Consider the following 24,855-nt stretch of genomic DNA (forward strand, 5'->3'; position numbering starts at 1 on the left):
ATATACTCATATACCATACAATCTTTCCAAAGGGTATAATCAGTGGCTTTTATTATAATCAAATGGTGTGCATTCATCAACAGAAAAACATTTTAGAACAATTTCATTACACCAAAATAAAAACTACACCCTGTTAGCAGTCCTTCGCCAGTCTTACATAATCAGTAGACTTATTTCTTTATAAATTGACTTATATTTACATTTTATATAAATGGAATCATATAATGCATAGTATTTTGCAACTGGTTTCTTTCACTTAGCATGTTTTTTGCCTGATATTAACTTCTTATAGTATTAATATACATTTGTTCAGTTTTTCAAAAATCATATATGCAATTTTGCCCATTATAAGTGGATATAATAGTTTTTTTGTTTAGAGTATTCAATTTGATTCCCTTTTCCTGATAATTCTGAATGTTGGACACATACTGAGAGAGATCCTTGGAAACTTTAAACATTTTCAAGCCCTGAATCGTACCCTAACATGTAAATTTTTTCCCCAATTATTACAGGTAGCAAAAGAGTCTCTAAAAAATGGGAAATGATAGAAATGATATTCAACCCACCTATCTGTAGGAAAGATACTTCTGAAATCATGTCATTGGTAAGTTTCAATGTGTGAACCCTAGTTTCTACATAGATACCTGGAGATAGAGTAAATTAGGAATTTAGTAAAATAGCCTAATTTAATCAATTTTGGGATTAAATTCTAATCTAGAAAAAATCTGAGTTTGAATTTAAGGAAAATTAACCTAAGCCAAAACTCTAACCTGAGAAAATATTTAAAAGAATTGCATAAATAGGTTTCACATATGTAATCTTTAACACATAGTGAAGTTCAAAATTTATCAGATAACTCTGATATTGGATTTCTGTAATGAAGAGTATCTCTGTGTTATGGAGAAGAATAATGTATTTATGAATGTAACAAGGGAATTATTTAATTGGATTCTATCACTGAAGGATTAGTGTAGAATTTATATGCATGGAAATAAAGAAATTCATGTATATTGACAAATGTTTTACAGTCTCTCATCTAGTTCCCCACAGCAGAGATCTAACATTAAAAGGAATTCTTTCAAATACAATTATTTGAAAGAAGATACCACTGACAGATCCAAAGTGACACAATATGCTTTAATTTGCAAGACAAAGAAACCATATTTTAGGAGTCTGATGGCAAAATTACACAGGAACCACTCAGTTATTAGTCAGCATAAGCAGATTCATGAATATCACTATTCTCATTTTAAAGAAAATAAAAGAACTCATACTGCCCAGAAAACTACTTATGCCATCTTTGTGGGAAATATTTTGTTTCTTGCTCTTCCTTTAAACAACATGAGAAGACTCACTCTGGAGAGAAACCTCATGAGTGTCTTCTGTGTGGCAAATGTTTCAGTCAACATTATTGCCTTAAACAACATGTGTTAACTCACACTGGAGAGAACTCTCATCAATGTCATCTATGTGACAAAGGATTCAGTCAACGTTCTGCCCTTAAACGACATGTGAGAACTCACACTGGTGAGAAACCCTATGCGTGTTCTATATGTGGGAAATGCTTCACTGTTTACTCTTCCCTTAAAGAACATGAGAGGATTCACACTGGAGAGAAACCCCATGAATGTCATCTATGTGGGAAATGCTTTGCTAAATGCTCTTCCCTTAAAAAACATAAAAGAACTCACACTGGAGAGAAACCCCATGAATGTCATCTATGTGGCAAATGTTTCAGTCAACGTTCTTCCCTTAAAACACATGTGAGAACTCACACTGGAGAGAAACCTCATCAATGTCATCTATGTGACAAAGGATTCATTCAACGTTCTCAGCTTAAAGAACATGTGAGAACACACACTGGTGAGAAACCCTATGCATGTTCTCTATGTGGGAAATGCTTCACTGGTTACTCTTACCTTAAAAAACATAAGAGGATTCACACTGGTGAGAAACCCTATGCGTGTTCTATATGTGGGAAATGCTTCACTGTTGACGCTTCCCTTAAACGACATGAGAGGGTTCACACTGGTGAGAAACCCTATGCGTGTTCTATATGTGGGAAATGCTTCACTGTTTACTCTTCCCTTAAAGAACATGAGAGTATTCACACTGGAGAGAAACCCCATGAATGTCATCTGTGTGGGAAATGCTTTGCTAATTGCTCTTCCCTTAAAAAACATAAAAGAACTCACACTGGAGAGAAACCCCATGAATGTCATCTATGTGGCAAATGTTTCAGTCAACGTTCTTCCCTTAAAACACATGTGAGAACTCACACTGGAGAGAAACCTCATCAATGTCATCTATGTGACAAAGGATTCATCCAACGTTTTCAGCTTAAAAAACATGTGAGAACTCACACTGGTGAGAAACCCTATGCATGTTCTCTATGTGGGAAATGCTTCACAGGTTACTCTTCCCTTAAACAACATGAGAGGATTCACACTGGAGAGAAACCCCATGAATGTCATCTATGTGGGAAATGCTTTGCTAATTGCTTTTCCCTTAAACAACATAAAAGAACTCACTCTGGAGAGAAACCCCATGAATGTCATCTATGTGGCAAATGTTTCAGTCAAAGTTCTTCCCTTAAAACACATGTGAGAACTCACACTGGAGAGAAACCTCATCAATGTCATCTATGTGACAAAGGATTCATTCAACGTTTTCAGCTTAAAGAACATGTGAGAACTCACACTGGTGAGAAACCCTATGCATGTTCTGTATGTGGGAAATGCTTCACTGGTTACTTTTCCCTTAAACAACATGAGACGATTCACACTGGTGAGAAACCCTATGCGTGTTCTATATGTGGGAAATGCTTCACTGTTTACTCTTACCTTAAACGACATGAGAGAATTCACACTGGAGAGAAACCCCATCAATGTCATCTATGTGGCAAATGTTTCAGTCAACATTCTTACCTTAAAATACATGAGAGAACTCACACTGGAGAGAAACCTCATCAATGTCATCTATGTGACAAAGGATTCATTCAACATTGTCACCTTAAACGACATTTGCGAACTCATACTGTTGAGAAGCCCTATGCATGTCATGTATGTGGGAAATGCTTCACTAATTGCTCTTCCCTTAAAAGACATGAGAGAACTCACACTGGAGAGAAAAACCCATGAATGCCATCTATGTCACAAAGGCTTTGGTCAATATGCTAAACTTAAACACCATGAAAGAACTAACACTGGTGAGAAAACCCCATGAATATCATCTGAGTGAGAAAGCTTTTAGTCGATTTTCCAAACTTAAGTGACATATGAGAACTCACACTGGAGAGAAGTTCTATGAATGTCATCTCTGTGGGAAAGTCCTCACTGCATCCTCTTGCCTTAAATACCATGAGAAATGTCATGCTGGAGAAAAACTCCATGAATGTCATCTTTATGTGAAAGCCTTGTTCAATCCTCTTCTCCAAAACAAAATGAGGGAACTTACACGGGTGAGAAATTCCATGAATTTCATCTGTGTGAGAAACACATCTTTCATCACTCTTCTTTTAAAAAAACATGAAGGAACTCACACTGGAGAGAAATCTCATGAATGTCATTTATGTGTGAAAGCATGCAATGAATATTTTAATCTTAAAGAACATTGGAGCTCTGAGACAGCAAGGAAACCACATTCATGTTATCTATACAGGAATAGAGATTCCCACATCTCACTCTGGGTGAAGGTAAGACAATCAGCTCTCAGGGACCACAGAAGTTGCTGAGGGGCAATCATACAGGTGGGTCTATGCCCAAGCAGCTTAGAGTAGGTAGAGCTGAATGAAATATGAAGGGAGCTGAGGGAAATTAGCGAAAAGTGTTTTTTCTGTTTGTTCCCTTTTCTTTACAGTCTTTAAAATCATTTTTTCTTTATGTGGGTTCTGGCATAGAGGCTACCTGTGGATGGATTGTTTGGCACGTAAAAGCAGCCAGGTAAGAGTAGACAGGTGAGGTCCTGGTGGACTGAGGTAGAGGCCTGTTTTTTTATATTTTTGTGGGGTGGTCAATTGCCCAAAACAAGCAGTCCGAGTGCATCTGGTGACCTGAAAGGGAGAACCAAATTTGTTTCCTTTTGTATTGTTTTGTTTGCCTATTTGTTTCTTCCTCTCCTCTTCCTCATTTTCATTTCTTCTTCTCTTGCTTTTGTATTTCTTTCGCTTCCCACTTCTCATTTTTTAAATTTTTTTTAAATTTTCCCTATTTTTATTTTCCTCCATTTTTGTGATTTTCCTTCCCTTTTCATATTATTATTTCATCTCTTTTCTTATTTCTCTTTCCTTCCTCTTCACTTTTCCTTTCATCTCTAATACTCTGTCATAATTTCCTCTTATTTTCTTCCCTCCTTTCCCAGTTTTGTCTTCTCTTTTGACGTATTAAGACATTTCTCTATTTTCAGTTTGTCCTTTCTATATATTCACATTTTAAAATTTTATTTCTATTACTCCTCTTATTATTAACTTTTTCTGTTTCTTTTTGGTCTTTTTCCTTTTTTAATTTTTTCTCTTTTTCTTTTGTCTCTTTTTTGAATAATTTTTTTTCTGTTGAAATGGGCAATAAGAATATAGAAAAAGTGGAACTGAGTGATAAAGAGTCTCATTGTAGAAAACCAATCAAAATAAAACCCTAGAGTATAACGAGGAACTAACAAACTGAATGTGAACCTCAAAATAAACTGATGTCTAGACATCAGGAAAAAATATTACTCCATATTAAGAAACCAGAATTTATGGTCCAGCATAGTGAAGAAACTAAAATGTAAGAGGAGTCACACAACATGGAAGAGCTAATAAAAGATGTCCAAATAACCTTGCTAATCATATCCAACCACACAACAAATTATACACCATGATCAAGTGGATTTTATCTCATGTATGCAAGGATGGTTCAAAAGAAGAAAATTGATATAATACAGCACATTGACATATCAAAGAAAAAAATCAATTATCTCTGTTTATGCAGAGAATGCAACTGACAAAACATAGCATGCATTTTTTTTATCACAAACACTTCAAAAGATAGTATTAGAAGTAAATTTCCTCAACTTGATAAATGGCATATATGAGAAACCCATAGCTAACTTTATACTCTATGGTGAGATGCTAAAGGCTTTCCCTTTAAGATCTAAAAAAGACAAGTATTCACACTGTTGCCACTCTTGGTTAACATTGTATTGCAAGTACTTACATGAGCACCTATGTGAGAAAAAGAAACAAATGAATCCAAATTGGAAAGGAAAAATAAAAATTTTGCTATTTGCAGATGACACAACCCTATTTGTAGAAAGTCCCAAAAATACACAAAAGGCTTCTAGATCTGACAAACCAGTTCAATAAAGTGGTAGGATATAAGATGAACACACAAAAATCAATAGCATTTCTGTAAAATAATAATGAACAATCTGAGGAAGAAATCAAGAATAAATTACCATTTACAATAGCAACAATAAGAATCAAATATCTAGGAATAAATTTATATGTGTAAAGGACTTGTACTCAGAAAAGTACACAACATTGCTAATCGAAATTAATGTAGATCCATATAAATGGAAGTCTATTCCATGCTCATGGATAGGAAGACAAAATATTATTAGGATGTCTGTCCTGCACAAATTAACAAATTGAATGCAATACTAATAAAATTCCAGCAGAAATATATACTGAAACAGAAAAGTCAATTATCAAAAATATTTGGAAGGGCAGGGGGTCCAAACTAGCCTAAAACAACTTGAAAAAGAAAATTGAAATTGGAGGAATCACACTACCTGACTTTAGAACATACTACAATTCTACAGTAGTAAACTTCATTATACTGTCACAAGAATAGACATACTGACCAATGGAGCCAAATTGAGAGTCCTGATATAGTCCCACACATATACAGCCAACTAATATTTGACAAGACCACCAAGCCCACTCAACTGCGACAGAATAGTCTCAGTAAATGGGGCTCGAACTGGATATATATATGTTAAAGAATAAAAGAGGATCACCATCTCATGCCCTATACAATTTTACCTCAAGATGGATCAAAGACTTTAATGTAACAGTGAAGACCATAAAAATCCTGGAAGATCATGTAGGTATGCATCTATGACATCACTATGTAGGTAATGGTTTCATAAACATTACACCCAAAGGATGAACAATAAAGAAAAATAGATAAATGAGATACCCTGAAAATTAAAACCTTTGTGCTTCAAATGAGTTTGTTAAGAAAGTGAAAAGGCAGCCCTCTCAGTTGTAGACAATATTTGTAAACCACTTATATGATAAGAGCCTAATATCCAGCCTAGATGAAAAAGTCGTACATCTCAAAAATAAAAACATCCCATTTAAAAAATGGGTAAGTTATTTGAATAGACACTTTTCCAAAGAGAAATACAAATGGCTAAAATTACCTGAAAAGATGCTCAACATCACCAGCAGCATTAATCAGCTAAAGGAGTGCTAATACACAATACCAGAAATCTGTTGGCTTTTATAAAGGGTATTTATTTGGGTGTAGAAGCTTACAATCACAGGTCCCTAAGGAGTCCAACTCAAGGTACCATCAGAGGTGTTTTCTCACCCAAAATCATTTGCCACATGTTGAAATAAGGTGATGGGCAATGTCTGTGAGGATTCAGCCCTCATTCTTCTTAAGGCTCTATGGCCCCAGCTTCTTCTGACTTCAGCTGTAGGTTGGCATATGGCTCGTGTCTCTCCCCAAGGCATGTTTCATTTTGAAGTCGGCTGCTCTCTTCTCTTCAAAAGGTCAGGTGTAGATTATCTGGCTCATCTTTCTTCCTGGAGCCTCTTCTGTGTCTTGGCACCATCTTTATTTCTCTATGTTCTTCTCCTGCATGTCTAATTTTGTGTGAGTCTGTTTTATCAGTGCCTGAGTTCCACTCTAATGATGAGGCTGAATTAAATCCCTAATCTTAACATAATTTAGTCAGATACCTCACCTGAATCTAACAATCAAAGAGTTATCAAACCAAGAGGTAAAGAGCAGTTTACAAACATGATCTCTCCTTTTGGTATTCATAAATAATCCCAAACAGTCACACCAGCTCTTAGGGAAATGCAAATAAAAAACAATGGGATAGCACCTTACACCATTAGCCTAACTGCTATTAACAAAACAAAACTATAATGTTTTGGAGAGGATGTGATGGAATAGGAATACTCATGCACTGCTTGCGGGTATGTGAAATGCTGCAGCCACTGGGAAGGATGGATTTACACTTCCTTAGGAAGCAAAGAATCGAATTGTCTTATGATCTGGCAGTCCTATTACTGGAGAATTGAAAGCAAGGATGTGAACCTATACATACAACAATGATCATCACAGCATTATTCACAATTCCTGGAAGATGGATACAACTGAAGATTTCTTCAATGGATGAATAAATAAAATGTGGTATATACATATAGTGGAATATTACTCTGCCCTATAAAGGCATGAAGTATTGATATGAGACAACATGAATGAATCTTGAAGGCAATGTTGAGTGAAGTGAACCAGTCATTAAAGGGCAAATATTGCATTATTTCACTGATATGAACTCAGGATATTGAACAGACTCCAAGAGCTAGAGCCTTGAATATATGTCATCAGCAAATGAAAAGTGAGTAGAGATTGGTGAGCCAATGCTCAATCTGAGAAGAATCTATGATCAAGTGAATGAGTGAGGTTTCAGCCTCAAACTACGATGCCCTGAGGGCTCTAGAGAAACCTGAATAATGCAAACAAAACACAGATCCCCATGAAATCAGCATCCCACCACTGTGACTTACCTTGGAACATTTGACAACCTATTTCCCCACTGTAACAGTAAGGCTCATTTACCATTTCCTTCAGAAGATTCTTCTACCCTTGTATTTGTACCTATAATTAGTACTATCTACATTAAATGTTGGTGCAAGAGACTTAAATCTCCAGGTCTGTTCATATGCCAGTTGAACCCTGAATCTCAGCACTGTTGCCACCCATACCCACTCTTCAGTTCATCAGCCTTGCCCAAGACTAAACAAACGATGTTGATGGACAACACCCATTCCAAAAAGCAAAGAGTAAAACTGCAAGCAAAATTGTTCTTTCCAGCTTTCCCATAAAGCCTAAGCCCCCTTTCAGTCTCAAGCAGGGCAGGCATCACCATTCCAAAATCCTCAGGACTAAGGAATGAGAAACTTGAGAATGAAACCATGGACCAAATTAGACTTATTTTAGAAATGGAAGAACTTTTAACATTGTTATGGAGCTAGTAGTTACCAGATGTTTTGAGGGGAGGGGGCAAGAATAGTTGGAACATAGGACATTTAAAAATGGAAAATTATAAATGGACATTGAAATTGTTCTGTATGATATTGCACTGATGGATACAAACCATTATCCATTTTTTTCAAAACCTATAAAATTATACGCTACAAAGTGTGAGTCATAATAAAAACTCCTAACCATGGTTAGTAGCAATGTTTTGATATCACTTTTTACAAATGTGTCATATTCATTTAAGATGTTATTCATAATGGAAAATGTTAGAGGGATTGGTGCATATGGGAATGTCCTATATATTTTTTTAAGATTTATTTATTTATTTCTCTCCCCTTCCCCCCACCCCAGTTGTCTGTTCTCTGTGTCTATTTGCTGCATGTCCTTTGTCCGCTTCTGTTGTTGTCAGCAGCACGGGAATCTGTGTTTCTTTTTGTTGCTTCATCTTGTTGTGTCAGCTCTCCATGTGTGTGGTGCCATTTGTGGGCAGGCTGAACTTTCTTTCATGCTGGGCACCTCACCTTATGGGGTGCATTCCTTGTGTATGGGGTTGCCCTACATGGGGACACCTCTGTGTGACAGGGCACTCCTTGCACACAGCACTTCACATGGGCCAGCTCCACATGGGTCAACAAGGCCCAGGGTTGAACCATGGACCTCCCATGTGGTAGACGGACACCCTAACCACTGAGCCAAGTCTGCTTCCCTCCTATATTTTATATAACATTTTGGTAACCTAAAACTTCTTTAAATATAAAGTTAAAATATAACCATATAAAACCTTGAAATTAGAGGGAAACGTATTTATTAAGAGGATGAAACTACTTGATGGACTTCGAGAAAATTCATGGTGGAGAATGTATTCAAAAGAAAATCAGGGGAATCATCTTTTTGGCAATTGTGAAGGTGGTGTGCATCAGTTATTGTGTTTCTATAGGGATAATGTTTGAAGTGTTTGGGCAAATGATTGGGTATCTAGAGGCTGAGTTATTGATATCATTGGGAGACATGTTATAGGTTTAGGGGGAAAAAGAATGTGTGGAGTCTCTTGATTTTTTAATCTTCTCCAGTAAGTGAATATAGTTCCTTGTATGGTACTCCTGAGACAGTGATTAAATATCTAAATGATAGGAAACATATGGTTGCTTTGTTCCTGATCTGAGAGGAAACAATATTTCATTTCACTGATTGGAATCTTCACTGGTGGCTGTGAGGGTCTTGTACATAATATTTCATTTTGCCAAGGAGAGGTCCACATCATTCCCATTGCCACCCATTATTGACCCAGTAAGGAGTATCAATCAAAATGCACTGCAATAATTGTCTTGTTAATAATCAAATATTAATAGATTCCAAAACCTCTGGTCCTATGGAACTATAAGCAATGACGTTACGATGGTCAAGATTTGGAAATCCTGTCCTGGTTATTAATAATTAAAAAAAAATATGACCCCAGAACTTGCAAATATCAAATACATACAGCTAATTTCATGCCTACTTTTAAATGATTGCAGAATGCTTTCCTACTAAAATTGGGGTTACTACAATTATTTCTGTTATTCTCACTACACCTTGTCTTTTATGTCATAGTTATAGAGAATGCATTACTCTAAACAAAGACAAAAATTGTGTCTTCTCTTATCAGTTGCATTCTATATAGATATAATGCCAGGTGTCTTCAGCTTGGCTGATCCATCAGTGAATCAGCACTGAGTATCGGTATCTTCAGGATGCCAATGCGTGGACAGCAAAGCATTGGTCTGGTATTGTATCAGGATTTTTCATTGGTGACTCCACCACTCTCACATGCAGCTGTGTCACTTCCTGCGGCCATGGCAAGCATGGTCCTGATTTTACCAATGATACTGTCATTGGGCATTCCCTGGGTGAAGGGTACTGATAGCCCAGGACCCAGTATGAGATGGAGTTTTCTAGCCTCAGGAGGACCTGAAAGCTCTTGACAATCCTTCCTATTTCCACCAAGCCACAAGAACATAAAATATATTTCCCTTTGAAGCAGTAGTACTGTCTCAGCCACAGATAGAAGGTCTTTATGAGTCTGTATGGTCCTTTTCTCCACCAGGAAGACAGTATTGCTGCAGCTGACAATGCAAAGAGATGCTTACACTGGACATGCATGGTCTCTCACACCCCAAATCATGAATTTGTTGGAATTTGGAGCAAACAATTTTAAAAATTGCTGGGATGTGCAGTGGTGCAGGATTTATATGTATAGACACCAAAAATTTTAAGAAATAATTATGGATTAACTATCACCACTTTCCCCTGGTAATCTATCTTTAATATTTTGCACTTATGACAATTATTTTTTTTAATTTTTTGGTCTTTTTTTTTTAATATTACATTAAAAAAATATGGGGTCCCCATGTACTCCCCACCCCCCTCACCCCACTCTTCCCCCCATAGAAACATCTCCTCCGTCATCATGAGACATTCATTGCATTTGGTGAATACATCTCTGAGCACTGCTCCACATCATGGTCAATGGTCCACATCATATCCCATACTCTCCCACGTTCCAGCCATTGGGCCATGGGAGGACGTACAGTGTTCAGTAACTGTACCTGCAACATCACCCAGGACAAATCCAAGTCCCGAAAACACCTCCACATCTCATCTCCTCCTCCCATTCTCCACCCCCAGCAGACACCATGGCCACTTTCTCCACACCAATGCCATATTTTCTTCGATTACTAATCAAAATAGTTCATGAATAGAATATCAGTAAGTCCACTCTAATCCATATTCAATTCCTCCATCCTGTGGACCTTGGAATAGTTGTGTCCATTCCACATCTATATCAAGAGAGGGCTTAGATACCACATGGATGCTGGATGCAATCCTGCTTTCAGTTGTAGGCACTCTTGGCTCCTTGATGTGGTGGTTGACCTTCTTCAACTCTGTGTTAGCTGAGTGAGTTAATTCCAATAATCCAGAGTGTAGGAGCTGCAATCTGTTGAGGCACAGGGCCTGGCTATCATATGGTCAGTCCAGAGATTCAGGTCCCCTGCGTATATATTAAGCCCCATCACCAACTACAGTTCTGGTAAAACCAACAGGAGAGGCTTCTGAAAAAAGATCACATCTGAGTCCAGCTCCATCACACAGAAACACCAACTCCAAAGAAGGGCCAACTGGCATGGCACTGATCTCCATCTGCCATGTCCGTAGAACCTATGAGTTTCTGTAGCCCTCAGAAGAACCAATACCTGGGGTTGTATCTACTTTGTCTCTGGGACTCTGCTGAGGTGTGCATAAGGGCAACCTTCTGATATCCTCCTGGTTATATTTGGAGACTCATAGCCATATAAACTCATTTGTACTTTCCATTTCTCCCTTGATTCAGGTCAAAAAGCATTTTTAACTCCTGGTATATGTAGACTAAGATATTATGCGGTTCAGGGTTTACGCTTTTATTCAAGGCCATTCTCTGGTTACATCATCAGCTGGTACTTGGTAGTAATCCCTCGGCACCAGGGAAGCTCATCACCGGGACTCATATCCCATGCTGGGGGGAAGGCAATGCATTTTCATGCTGAGTTTGGCTTCGAGACTGGCCACATTTGAACAATATGGAGGCTCTCAGTAGGCAACTCTTAGGCACCCTGCAGCTTTATGCCTTGTTCTTATTTCAGGTGCAAAGGCTCACAAGCATAGTCATTAGTACTAAGGGCTCATTGTTAGACCTTCATTCTTTTTAGTCTTTGCTATTCACTTGGGGGATTGTTGCTGTTCCTTTAGGGACTGTGGTAGAGCTCCCCTGGCTAGGAACTCCACACTCCCTCAGTTGTCATTTTTAATTGTATCCACTATGAAAATATCCAAACATTTTTATGTACCATAGATAAATGCCCTGGAGAACTCCCTGCCAACCATGTGTCCCCGTCAATAACATCCCACACCAGTATTCCTCCGCTGCCATTGTTGGACCTCTCTGTGATCCAGAACTTCCTGAAAAGTGAAGCCCAGTATATTGCCAGGTTCTATTAATAGTAAAATAGAATATAGTGATGAGTTTAAAGATTCAATATAGAATATATATTAATTTTTAAAAACTAAGGTAAAAATAAATAGGGGTATGAAAAAATTTAAATATTCAAAAGCTTTGTTTTTAATGTTTTTCCTTCCATCACTACACTAAGTGTTCCTATGTTTGCAAATTAGCAAGGCAACTACTTTCATCTTTTTCTCAGTGTCTACATCCTATCGTTTTTCTTTTTTCTAATTATTAAGCTTATCTTCACAAGAGTTTTAGACCACAGTAATTCATATATACAATATACAGAACTCCCACATATCCAACATAAAACCTTTTCCCTTCCACAGCAGTAATCTTTTTGCATATTCATACTAAATTTACTGGAACTGATATACAGATATTGAGACAATAGCTTTGAAATAAGGTAACATTTCTGTTTACATTGTGGTTTATATTTTAGACTATACAGTTTTCTAAAGTTTTAGTTACGTTATGTTTTACATTATGATTTACATTTTAGCCTATCAGCCCCTCTACATTTTTTATGTAATTTTATATGTCCTGTATCCATCCTTGCATACTCTTGTGAAACACTTGTATTGCCCACACAGTTACATTGGTTCCATCTATTCAATACCTCTTTCCCCCTCCCCTTAGGGCCCACACTGACAGTCAGTCTTCATTGCTTGAAGGGCCGTGTTTAGAGATAGTTGCAACAGTGTTGAGGGCTTGACATGCTCAACTGCCTTAATGCACTGAGAGGAACCATTTCTCTTGAGAGATGTTCCCTCTATTCACTGGCATCAGTCATCCCCAGGATGTGGGTATATCTTCACTCTCATTATATGGTTCTCTATCCAATGATATAAACACACTATGGCAAAAATGAATATTCACATGTTCCCTAGGAGCTTGTCCTGCATCAGATTATCCCCTTTAAGCATCTTAAACAGGTAACTTTCTTATTATATTTTTGAGAAGATTTTCATAGCATTATACTCTCAACCAAATATCTGACAATCTCCTATGTTCATGTTTCCCCACCCTCCCCCAATTTCTTGGGCAATATTGCCATCCTCCCATCCCTAGCTCCCCTCAAGCCTGCAAAGCCCCACCCAAAGGTAACCCTATGCCCCCATTTTATCCCTTCCTTATACAAATACTTACCTCAAGCTTATAGATTTCACCCATGTAGGTGTCAGCTTACATCCTTTCTCTACCCCCCAATTTCCTGTAAGCCTATCATCCAGTCTCTATCTTTCTGAGGCCACTTGGTTTACTTATTTCATATCATTGAGGTCATGTAGTATTTGTCCTTCAATGCCTGGGTTGCTTCACTCAACATAATGTTCTCAAGATTCATCCATGGAGGAGTTGGGGCAAGATGGTGGCTGAGTGAACTTTCCTGGTAGTGTCTCTGCAGGAGGCGGCTGGGCAGCATTGAAGGCTCTTTGGGACCGCGCTGTTTCGGGGATTTTTGCTGGTTGGAAGGTGTCTGGACGTCGATTTGGTGGGAAGGTAACAGAGAGGATACGTCTATAATATATAAACGGAGGTCCAAGCTGGGCGCGGAAAGTTCCCTCCTTGGGTGAGTGGCCTCGCGGTATCGGGCGCTGCTGCAGCTCGGGGAGCCGTCGTGGCCAGGGTTTTTTTTCCCTTTTTCTGGAGGCTCTGCGGTGCTGAGGAATTTGCGGGTCCCTGAAGGGCTGGTGAGGGGTTGATGGGACAGGACTCCTTTGCAGATCGATTTGGGGAGACAGACGGTGTTTTGTTGTGAAGCGGGGGAATTTTTGGTTGCGGACAGGGGTGGTAGCGCTTCCTCCTGGAGCCCCATCCCCACAGGTCTGGCTGCTGATCTGCAATGGAATTGGATTTTTGGCAATAAGGGGACACAATTGGGAGATTGTTGCAGGGTGCAGTGAGGGAGGGGGACACATCTGGAAGCCGATTGGGGAATATTTTGCGAAGTTTGGGAGTTCTGGTTTTGGAGTCGGTTTTCGGTGTTTCCAGCTGAAGCCCAGCCCACCCAGTGGGGCTTGGGATCTGGGTCATTGAACTGGCTGCGGTGTAGAGGCGCCCTCAAGTGGCCGTTGCGTGGGAGCACAGGGTGGGAGCTGTCCAAAGGCTGAATTGACGATACACCCACATAAATCCAGAGGAGTAGGTGAATTGCAGGGTTCAGACATTAAATATAGTTTGCGGATCTGGCTTCCCCCATGGGGCTGGCACCCAGCTATGGGGATCCCTGAGGGCTGTGTTGCACTGCGGGGCTCCTAAGATTCCTGTTGACCAGATTTGAGGTTGCCAGGTCTGGGTCCCCTGGACTCTGGTGGTCCACACCCCAGACTCACATCTCTTGAGTCTTCAGTGTCTCAGACTTTCCACCCCTGAATCCATCATGCCCTGGGGGCTACCTGGGGTCCTTGAGTGCCCTGGACTTTAACGTTTGCGTTTTATCTTTATTGGTTCATATTGTTTTGTTTTTATTTTCATTTTATCTTATTTTTTACTCTTTTTGATGCCCTGATTGCTAATATTGCATTATCCCCTAGTCTTTTCTCCTAGCATGTCCCCCAAAGTCCTTTTTTTATACAGTTATTTAGGGGTTTTTTCGTTGCTGTTGTAGATAGTATTCCAGTTGTGGTTCGTGTATACCTGTATTTCTCTTCCCCGTACCTGTTCCCCACCGTTTGCCCACCCTCTTTTTCTTTCTTCCTTTCTTCTCTTTTTTTTTATTATTTTTTTCTTTTTCTGTTTTCTCTCTTCCCCTTGTCCCTCATTTTCCACTTATTTTATTTTAATTCAAGTATACAATAGGTGCTACAGGGAACACCTCACATTTGCTGGGTTTTCCCATCCTCCACTGCCTCATTTCTGTGTGAGGCTACCTACGCTACCTACACTATCCCCCTTCCCCTACATCTTGATATCCGCTATCATCTACTGTCTCTCCTATATTCCACCCCCCCACCTCCCTTTCTTTGATCCACAAAGTGTCTAACTCTTAATTTCTAATACCTTTGTTTTGTTTTCTGTCTAGTATCCACTCTTGAAACTATTACCTTTCTTTTCTTTTTCCCTCTCTCACGAAAACAATAGCTTTGTAGCTCATACCATATTCCTCCCATATTCAGTCATCTACCTCATAATAGGTACTCTACCTACAGCTATAACTCTACACAATTTACATGAATCTAACCTCCATCCTCCCAGATCTCATATTCTTGCTTTGTTAACATATATCACCAATACTACTCTACACTTTTTCCTTGCTTACACAATTGCCTTTATCCGGCACTAATACTTTCCTTTAAAGTGAACTTAACCAGCAACAAAAAATTAGAATAAGAACAAAGTGACAAAAAGAAGATATAACACTCACGCAAAAATAACAGCTAATTAATCTCCAAGACTAGACAAAGAAGCTAAGAAACTGATTAAACCCGTCAGGATAAAAGGATGACCAGAAAGCAACAAAAATGGACAAACCAAATCAGTAATCAGGAAAACATGGCTCAATCCAATCAACAAATTAAAAATCAGGAAGGGGATTAGAAGTTCGCACAAGCAATCAAAGATCTCAGAACATTTATCCCCAACAAATTTGATGAAGTAATGAAAGAGGTTAACAACATGAAGACAACACTGGGAGGGGAAATTGCAGACATATGCAAAAACATAACAGACATTCTGGGAATGAACTCCACAGTTCAAGAAATCAAAAATACACTTGCAGCAAATATCAACAGACTAGAAGAGGCAGAGTAGATTATTAGTGATGTGGAAGACAGTATATCAGAAATCAAACAGATAGTAGAAGGGGTTGATAAAAAGATAGAAAAAATACAGCTAGGACTTAGGGACCTGAATGACAGTGCAAAACGCTCAATTATACGTATTATATGTATTCCAGAAGGAGAAAAGATGGGAAAGGGGTCAGAAGGAGTGTTGCAGGAAATAATGTCTGAAAACTTCCCAAATCTACTGATAGAGACAGATGTACATATGCAAGAAGCACAGCACACTCCACTGGTCATAAACCCCAACAGGCCCACCCCAAGACATATACTCATCAAATTATCCAATGCTCAACACAAAGAGAAAATCCTAAGAGCAGCAAGAGAAAAGAAAACCATCACATACAAGGGAAGCTCCATAAGATTAAGTGATTTCTCATCTGAAACCATGGAGGCAAGGAGGCAGTGGTATGATACAGTCAAGGTACTAAAGGAAAAAAATTTCCAACCTAGAATACTCTATCCAGCTAAACTAACATTCAAACATGATGGAGAGTTCAAAATATTCACAGATAAACAGAAACTGAAAGAGTATACCAACAAGAAACCTCCCCTTCAAGAAGTTCTAAAGGGAGTTCTGCGGAAAGAAAGGAAAAAACAGGACAGGCAGAGTTGGAGGAGAGTATAAGAGCAACAAGAAAAGACAAACTAGAAGGGAAAAAAATACAAACAAAATATGACAAAGACAAATCCAATTAAAATATGGCTAACAAATAATTCCTTGAAAGTAATAACACTGAATGTCAACGGATTAAACTCACCTATCAAAAGATTCAGACTGGGACATTGGATAAGGAAATATGACCCATCCATATTCTGTCTACAAGAGACACATCTTAGACCCAGAGACGCATGGAGGTTGAAAGTGAATGGCTGGAAAACAATCATACAAGCAAACAACCAAAAAAAGGCAGGAGTAGCTATATTAATATTAGACAAAATAGACTTTAAATGTGAAACAATTGTGAGAGACAAAGAAGGATACTACATTTTACTGAAAGGGAAAATCTGTCAAGACGATCAAACAATCATAAATATTTATGCTCCTAACAAGGGTGCCTCTAAGTACGTGAGACAAACGCTGGAAAAACTAAGTGAAACAATAGATGCATCTACAATCATAGTGGGGGATTTTAATAACCACTATCTACCTTGGACAGAACATCTCAAAAGAGGATACTAAAGAACCAAAACATTTGAACCGTATATTAGAGGAGCTGGAACTAATAGACATATATAGATCATTACACCCAAACACAGCAGGATGTACATTCTTCTCAAGCGCACATGGATCATTCTCCAAGATAGACCATATGTTAGGCCACAAAGAAAGGCTGAATGAATTCAGAAACATTGAAATCATACAAAACAATATCTCTGACCACAGTGGAGTCAAGCTGGAAATTTGCAAGAGACAGAGGCCCAGGTTTCACACCACGATTTGGAAATTAAACAGCACACTCTTACAAAAACAGTGGGTCAAAGAGGAAATCTCAAAAGAAATCAATGACTACCTTGAAACAAATGATAATGATAACACAACATACCAAAATTTATGGGATACAGCAAAAGCAGTACTGAGAGGGAAATTTATAGCCATAAATTCATATATCAAAAAAGAAGAAAGAGCAAAAATTGAAGAATTAACTGCACATTCGAAGGAATTAGGAAAACAACAAAAAAGTGACCCAACAGGAAGAAAAAGGAAGGAAATAACAAAGATAAGAGCAGAACTAAATGAAATAGAAAATAAGAAAGCACTTGAAAAGATAAACAAGGCCAAGAGCTGGTTTTCTGAGAAGATCAACAAAATTGACAAACCTTTAGTGAGACTAACAAAGAAAAAATGAGAGAAGATGCAAATACACAAAATAAGAAATGAGAAAGGCGATATCACCACTGACCCCACAGAAATAAGGACTATCATAAGAGGATACTTTGAAAAACTATATTCCAACAAAAATGACAATTCAGAGGAAATGGACAAATTCCTAGAAACATATAAGCAACCCATATTGATGAAAGAAGAAATTGATGATCTTAACAAACCAATCACAAGCAGAGAGATAGAATCAGTCATTAAAAATCTCCCAACTAAGAAGAGCCCAGGGCCATACGGCTTCACAGGTGAATTCTACAAAACATTCCGGAAAGAACTAACACCAATCCTGCTGAAACTATTCCAAAAAATCGAAACAGATGGAACATTGCCGAACTCCTTCTATGACGCCAAATTACCCTACTACCAACGCCAAACAAAGACACCACAGAAAAGGAAAATTACAGACCACTTTCTCTAAGGAACCTAGACGCAAAAATATTTAACAAAATATTTGCTAATCGTATTCAACAACACATTAAATGAATTATACACCACGACCAAGTGGGATTTATTCCAGGTATTCAAGGATGGTTCAACCTAAGAAAATCAGTCAACATAATACACCATATAAACAGATTGAAGGAAAAAAATCACGGAGATTATATCTATAGATGTAGAAAAAGCATTTGACAAAACACAGCACCCTTTCTTGATAAATACACTCCAAAAGATTGGAATACAAGGAAAATTTTTGAACATGATAAAGAGTATATACGAAAAACCTACAACCAACATTGTTTGCAATGGAGAAATAATAAAATCCTTCCCTCTAAACTCAGGAACAAGACAAGGATGCCCATTGTCTTCGCTCCTATTTAACATTGTCTTAGAAGTACTTGCTCGAGCACTGAGGCAAGAACCAGATATAAAAGTCATTCAAATTGGAAAGGAAGTAGTCAAAATGTCATTATTTGCAGATGACATGATCCTATACATAGAAAACCCTGAGAGATCTACAACAAAGCTTCTAGAACACATAAATGAGTTTAGTAATCTTGCAGGTTATAAGATAAATGCGCAAAATTCAGTAGCATTTCTGTACACCAATAATGAGCAAGATCAGGAGGAAATCAAGAAACAAATACCATTCACAATAGTAAATAAAAAAATCAGATACTTAGGAATAAATTTAACTAAAGAGGTAAAAAACTTATACACCGAGAACTATACAAGACTGTTCAAGGAAACTAAAGAAGACCTAAATAAATGGAAGAATATTCCTTGTTCATGGATAGGAAGACTGAATAGTATCAAGATGTCTATCCTACCAAAACTGATCTACACATTCAATGCAATCCCAATAAAAATCAACACAGCCTTCTTTAAGGAACTAGAAAAACTTAACTATGAAATTTATTTGGAAAGGAAAGAGACCCTGAATAGCCAAAGACATACTGAAAAAGAAAAACGAAATTGGAGGAATCACACTACCTGACTTCAAAACATACTACAAAGCTACAGTAGTGAAAACAGCGTGGTATTGGCATAAGGAGAGACACACAGACCAATGGAATTGAATTGAAACCTGTGATATAGAACCTCACATATATAGCCGTATAATATTCGATAAAGCCACCAAACCCTCTCAAGTGGGAGAGAGTGGCCTCTTCAACAAATGGTGCCTCGAGAACTGGATATCCATATGTAGAAGAATGAAAGAGGATTACCATCTCACACCTTATACCGAGATCAACTCAAGATGGATCAAAGACCTAAATATAAGAGCCAAGACCATAAAAATCTTGGAAAGCAGTGTAGGGAAACATCTACAGGACCTTTTAATAGGAAATGGATTCATAAGTATCACACCAAAAGCACGAGCAGCAAAAGAACTAATAGATAAATGGGACTTCCTCAAAATTAAAGCCTTCTGCCCCTCAAAGGAGTTTGTCAAGAAAATAAAAAGGGAGCCGACACAGTGGGAGAAAATATTTGGCAACCATATATCTGATAAGAAATTTATAACTTGCATATATAAAGAACTCCTATATCTTGAAAATAAAAAGATAAACAACCCATTTAAAAAAGGGAAAAAGATTTAAACAGACACTTCTCCAAAGAAGAAATACAAATGGCTAAAAAGCACATGAAAAAAAGCTCCAAATCTCTAGCTATCAGGGAAATGCAAATCAAAACTACAGTGAGATACCATCTTACCCCCATAAGATTGGCAGCTATGAAAAAAACAGAAGAATACAAATGCTGGAGAGGATGTGAAGAAAGGGGAACACTCATCCACTGCTGGTGGGAATGCAGAAGGATCCAACCATTCTGGAGGACAGTTTGGCGGTTTCTCAAAAAGCTAACCATCTATTTGCCTTATGATCCAGCAATACCACTGCTGGGTATATACCCAGCAGAACTGAAAACAAGGACGCAAACCGATATATGTACACCAATGTTCATAGCAGCATTGTTCACTATCGCCAAAAGTTGGAATCAACCCAAATGCCCATCAACAGATGAGTGGATCAATAAAATGTGTTATATACACACAATGGAATACTACACAGCTGTAAGAACAAATACACTACAAACACACGTGATAACATGGATGAATCTTGAGAACCTTATGTTGAGTCAAGCAACCCAGGCATTGAAGGACAAATACTACATGACCTCAATGATATGAAATAAACAAGTTGCCTCAGAGAACTAGAGACTGAACGACAGGCTTAAGGAAATCGGGGGGTGGAGGGAGGATGTGAGCCGACGTCTGCAGGGGTGGAATATATGATGAGCTGGTTGTAAGTATGAACACAAAGAGATAAAATGGGGGCAAGGGGTTGCCTTTGGGTGCGGCTTTGTGGGTTTGAGGGGGACTGGGGATGGGCGGATGGGTAATATTGCCCAAAAAGTGGGGGGAGGGAGGGGTAGCATATGAACACAGGAGAGTGTCAGGTGTTGGTTGAGAATAAAATGCTGAGAAAATCGTATCAAAATATAATTAAGAGGGTTACCTGCTTAGGATGCTCGGAAGGGATGGTCTGATGCGGGACGGGCTCCTGGGGAATGTCTGAATGCTCATTTTGCCAGAGTGGGTGATACTATTGGGTAGATACCCAAGTAGTGAGAGTGGGGGTGGACCCACATCCTGGGGAGGACTAATGCCATCAAATAGGGGGAACTGTATCTCTCGAGAGAAAGGGTGGCTCCCAGGACATTGGGGCAGCTGAGCAAGTTAGGCCCTGAACACTGTTGCAAGTATCTCTGGACGTGGCTCCTTGGGAAACGGAGGTTGGCTGTCACTGTGGGCACCAAGGGGATGGGAAAATGGATGTTAAATGTGTGAAACCAAGGTAAATGTGGGGTAAGAGAGGAGTTTAATGAGAGTACACAAGAATGGATATAAAATATGTAATATTACATCATAAACATATAGGGGACGACAGAATTATAATGTAAAGCATAATGTAAAACATAGGATAACTAAAAATGTTAGAAAACTGTGTGTCCTAAAGTATGCACCACAATGTTAGCACAGATGTCACCTGTTTTGAAAGCTACTGTCTCAGACTCTGTACATCACTTTAAAGAAATATGTTATGAATAGGTTGTAAGAGTATCGCTGTGGAAGGGAAAAGGTTTTGTGGTGGGTGTGTGGGAGTGCTGTATATTGTATACATGAATTGCTGTGGTCTAGGGCTCTTGTGAAGAGAAGTTCAATAATTAGGGGGAAAAAAAAGGAAAAGAAAAAGATAGGATGTAGAATTTTTCTAAGTCAACACGTATTCTATATCTAACCTTTAAACCCATCACTATATCCCATTTTGCTAGTAAGAGATCCTCACAATATATTGGGGCTTCAATATTCAGGAAGTTCTGGATCCCAGAGTGGTCCAACAATGGCAGCGGAGGAATACTGGTATAGGATACTATTGACGGGATATATGGCTGACAGGGAGCTATACAGGGCATATGTCCAGGGTGCATGGTAATGTTTGGATATACTCATAGGGGCAACAATTAAAAACTACATCTGAGGGGTTACTGGGTCCCTGGCCGGGGGTGGTGTGCCATGGTCCATAGGGGAGCAGCGGCAGTCCCCCAAGTGCAGCGGTAAGGACCGAGAAGGAATGAGGGTCCAACAGTGAGCCCCTGATACTAATGAGTATGCTTGTGAGCCCATACACCTGAAATAAGAACAAGGCCTAGAGCAACACTGTGCCTGGGAATTTCCTCCTGACAGCCTTCATGTTACTTAAAAGTGGCCAGTCTCGAAGCCTAACTCAGCATCTAAATGCAATGCCTTCCCCCCAGTGTGGGACATGACACCCGGGGACGAGCCTCCCTGGCACCGAGGGATCACTATCAACTAACAACTGATAATGCAGCTGGAAAATCACCTTGAATTGAAGGTTCGATGCGGATCAGTAGAATATCCCTGTCTACATAGAATAATATGACTTTAAAATGCTGTTTGACCTAATGTAAGGGGTAAATAGAAAGGAGAAATGAGTTTATACGGGTATGAGTCTCTAAAAAAAAAAAGAGTCTGGAAGCTGTCAGAAGGATTGCCCTTATGCAAAACTGAGCAGATACTAAGAGACAGATAAAGTAGATACAATCCCCAGGTATTGGTTCGTTTGAGGGCTAAAGGGACCTACGGGTTGTATGGTCATGGCAGATAGGGTTCACTGCCATGTCAGATGGCCCTTCTTTGGAGCTGGTGTTTCTGCTCCAGAGGGGATCTCTTTTCATAAGATTATCATGCTACTTTACTGGAGTTGTAGTTGGTATTGGGCTTTAAGATATATTTAGGGGATTGAATCTTTTTACTGACAATATGATAGCCAGGCCCTGAGCCTCAACAGACTCCAGCTCCTACAATCTTATTTATTGGACTCACCTCACTCAGCTAAGATGGAGTTGAAGAAGGTCAACCACCACACCATGGAGCCTAGAGGGCCTACAACTGAAAGCAGGAGGATTGCATCCAGTAACCATGTGGAATCTGAGCCTCCTCTTGACATAGAGGTGCAATGGACACAACCAATCCAAGGTCCACATAGAAAAGGTGGCATTGGAGTGGGAAAAGTTGACATGGTGGCTGATGGGTATGGGGAATGTCAGGAAGAGATGAGATATGGAGGCGCCTTTCGGACTTGGAGTTGCACTGGATGGTGCTTCAGGGGCAATCACCGGACATTGTAAATCCTCCGAGGGCTTACTGGATGGAATGGGGGAGAGTGTGGGCCATGATGTGGAGAGTGTGGACCATGATGTGGACCAATGACCATGAGGTGCAGAGATACCCAGAGATGTACTTACCAAATGCAATGGATGTGTCATGATGGGAGTGAGTGTTGCTGGGGGGGGCAGGGGTGCGGTGGGGGTGGTGGGGTTGAATGGGACCTCATATTTTTTTAATGTAATATTTTTACAAAATCAATAAAAAAATTAAAGAAAGATTCATCCATGTTATCACGTGTTTGTAGTGTATTTGTTCTTGAAGCTGAGTAGTATTCCATTGTATGTATATACCACATTTTATTTATCCATTCTTCTGTGGATGGGCATTTCAGTGTATTCCAACTTTTGGCGATAGTGAACAATGCTTCTATGAACATTGGTGTGCATATATCGGTTTGTGTCCTTGTTTCCATTCTAATGGATATTCCCGGCAGTGGAATAGCTGGGCCACATGGAAAATCTATGGTTAGTTTTTTGAGAAATTGCCAAACTGTCCTCCAGAATGGTTGGATCCTTCTGTATTCCCACCAGCAGTGGATGAGTGTTCCCGTTCCTCCACATCCTCACCAGCATTTGTAGTCTTGTGTTATTTTCACAGCTGCCAATCTTGTGGGAATAAGATGGTATCTCACTGTAGTTTTGATTTGCATTTCCCTGATAGCTAGAGATTTGGAGCACTATTTCATGTGCTTTTTAGCCATTTGTATTTCTTCTTTGGAGATGTGTCTGTTTAAATTTTTTCCCATTTTTTAAGTGGGTTGTTTATCTTTTTATTTTCAAAATATAGGATTTCTTTAAATATATGCATGTTATAAGTCTCCTATCAGAAACATGGTTACCAAATATTTTCTCCCATTGTGTAGGCTCTCTTTTCACTTTCTTGACAAACTCCTTTGAAGTGCAGAAGGCTTTACTTTTGAGGAAGTCCCAGTTATCTATTTGTTCTTTTGCTGCTCGTGCTTTGGGTGTGAAGTTCATGAAGCCATTTCCTATTACAAGTTCTTGTATATGCTTCCCTACATGCTTTCCAAAGTTTTTATGGTCTTGGCTCTTATATTTAGGTCTTTGATCCATCTTGAGTTGATTTTTGTATACGGTGTGAGATGGTAATGCTCTTTCATTCTTTTACCTGTGGATATCCAGTTCTCCAGGCACCATTTTTTGAATAGGCCATTCTCTCCCAGTTGCGAGGGTTTGGAAGCTTTATTGAATATTATATCAGTATATATATGAGAATCTATATCAGAACTTGCCCCGGCCCGCGGGATGGCAACGAGGGCTTGAAACCTGCCGAGAAAGAACGGTGGGACAAGAGCCACGAAGAATGACAGCAAGACAGTGTTCTGATCAAGCTGCGAATTTTATTGAGGGGAACAAAGCATATATACTCTTGGGAAAGGGAGGAGCGGGGAGTGAAGAGGTGGAGGCTAGGGATTGGTTGTTGCTGTTGCTGGGGAGGGGGGCAGACTTTAGTTTCGCGCCTTGCGCCTGCGTACTACCTTATCAGTCTGGGCAGTGGCGGGAAACGGAGAACAAAGGAGCAGGGAGGGAGAAGAACAAGGAAGTGACAGGGCAGATTTGAGTTCTGCCATAATGTGGGACCTGCCATGTTGTGGTGAACTAATTATAGTTTACTCAAATGAGAAAGTTGGTTTCTCTCTGGCAGCCGTGCTGCTGGCTCTTCTGAGTTCGGCGTGTACTTTATTTTGACTGCTCCCAACA

At 39.1% G+C, this 24,855-nt stretch overlaps 2 protein-coding genes across 3 annotated transcripts in view; both read left to right on the forward strand.

Moving 5' to 3' along the window:
• Positions 1-24,855, forward strand: part of LOC131276918 (zinc finger protein 705F-like) — a 276,256-nt gene that overhangs the window by 72,563 nt on the left and 178,838 nt on the right. Inside the window, exon 4 of one of the 2 annotated variants that reach the window (XM_071212739.1) lies at positions 513-604. The exons of the other annotated variant lie outside the window; for it this stretch is intronic. Within the exon in view, the coding sequence (XP_071068840.1) occupies positions 513-604 (92 nt within the window). The remainder of the gene's footprint in view (positions 1-512; positions 605-24,855) is intronic. 2 annotated transcript variants of the gene reach the window in all.
• Positions 878-4,900, forward strand: LOC139437853 (zinc finger protein 26-like). The gene is made up of 2 exons (XM_071212721.1): positions 878-884; positions 1,282-4,900. The coding sequence occupies exons 1-2, from the start codon at positions 878-880 to the stop codon at positions 3,138-3,140; spliced, it is 1,866 nt and encodes a 621-aa protein (XP_071068822.1). The 3' UTR covers positions 3,141-4,900.

Source organism: Dasypus novemcinctus, chromosome 30 (genome assembly GCF_030445035.2).
Source record: "Dasypus novemcinctus isolate mDasNov1 chromosome 30, mDasNov1.1.hap2, whole genome shotgun sequence".
Classification (NCBI taxonomy): Eukaryota; Metazoa; Chordata; class Mammalia; order Cingulata; family Dasypodidae; genus Dasypus; species Dasypus novemcinctus.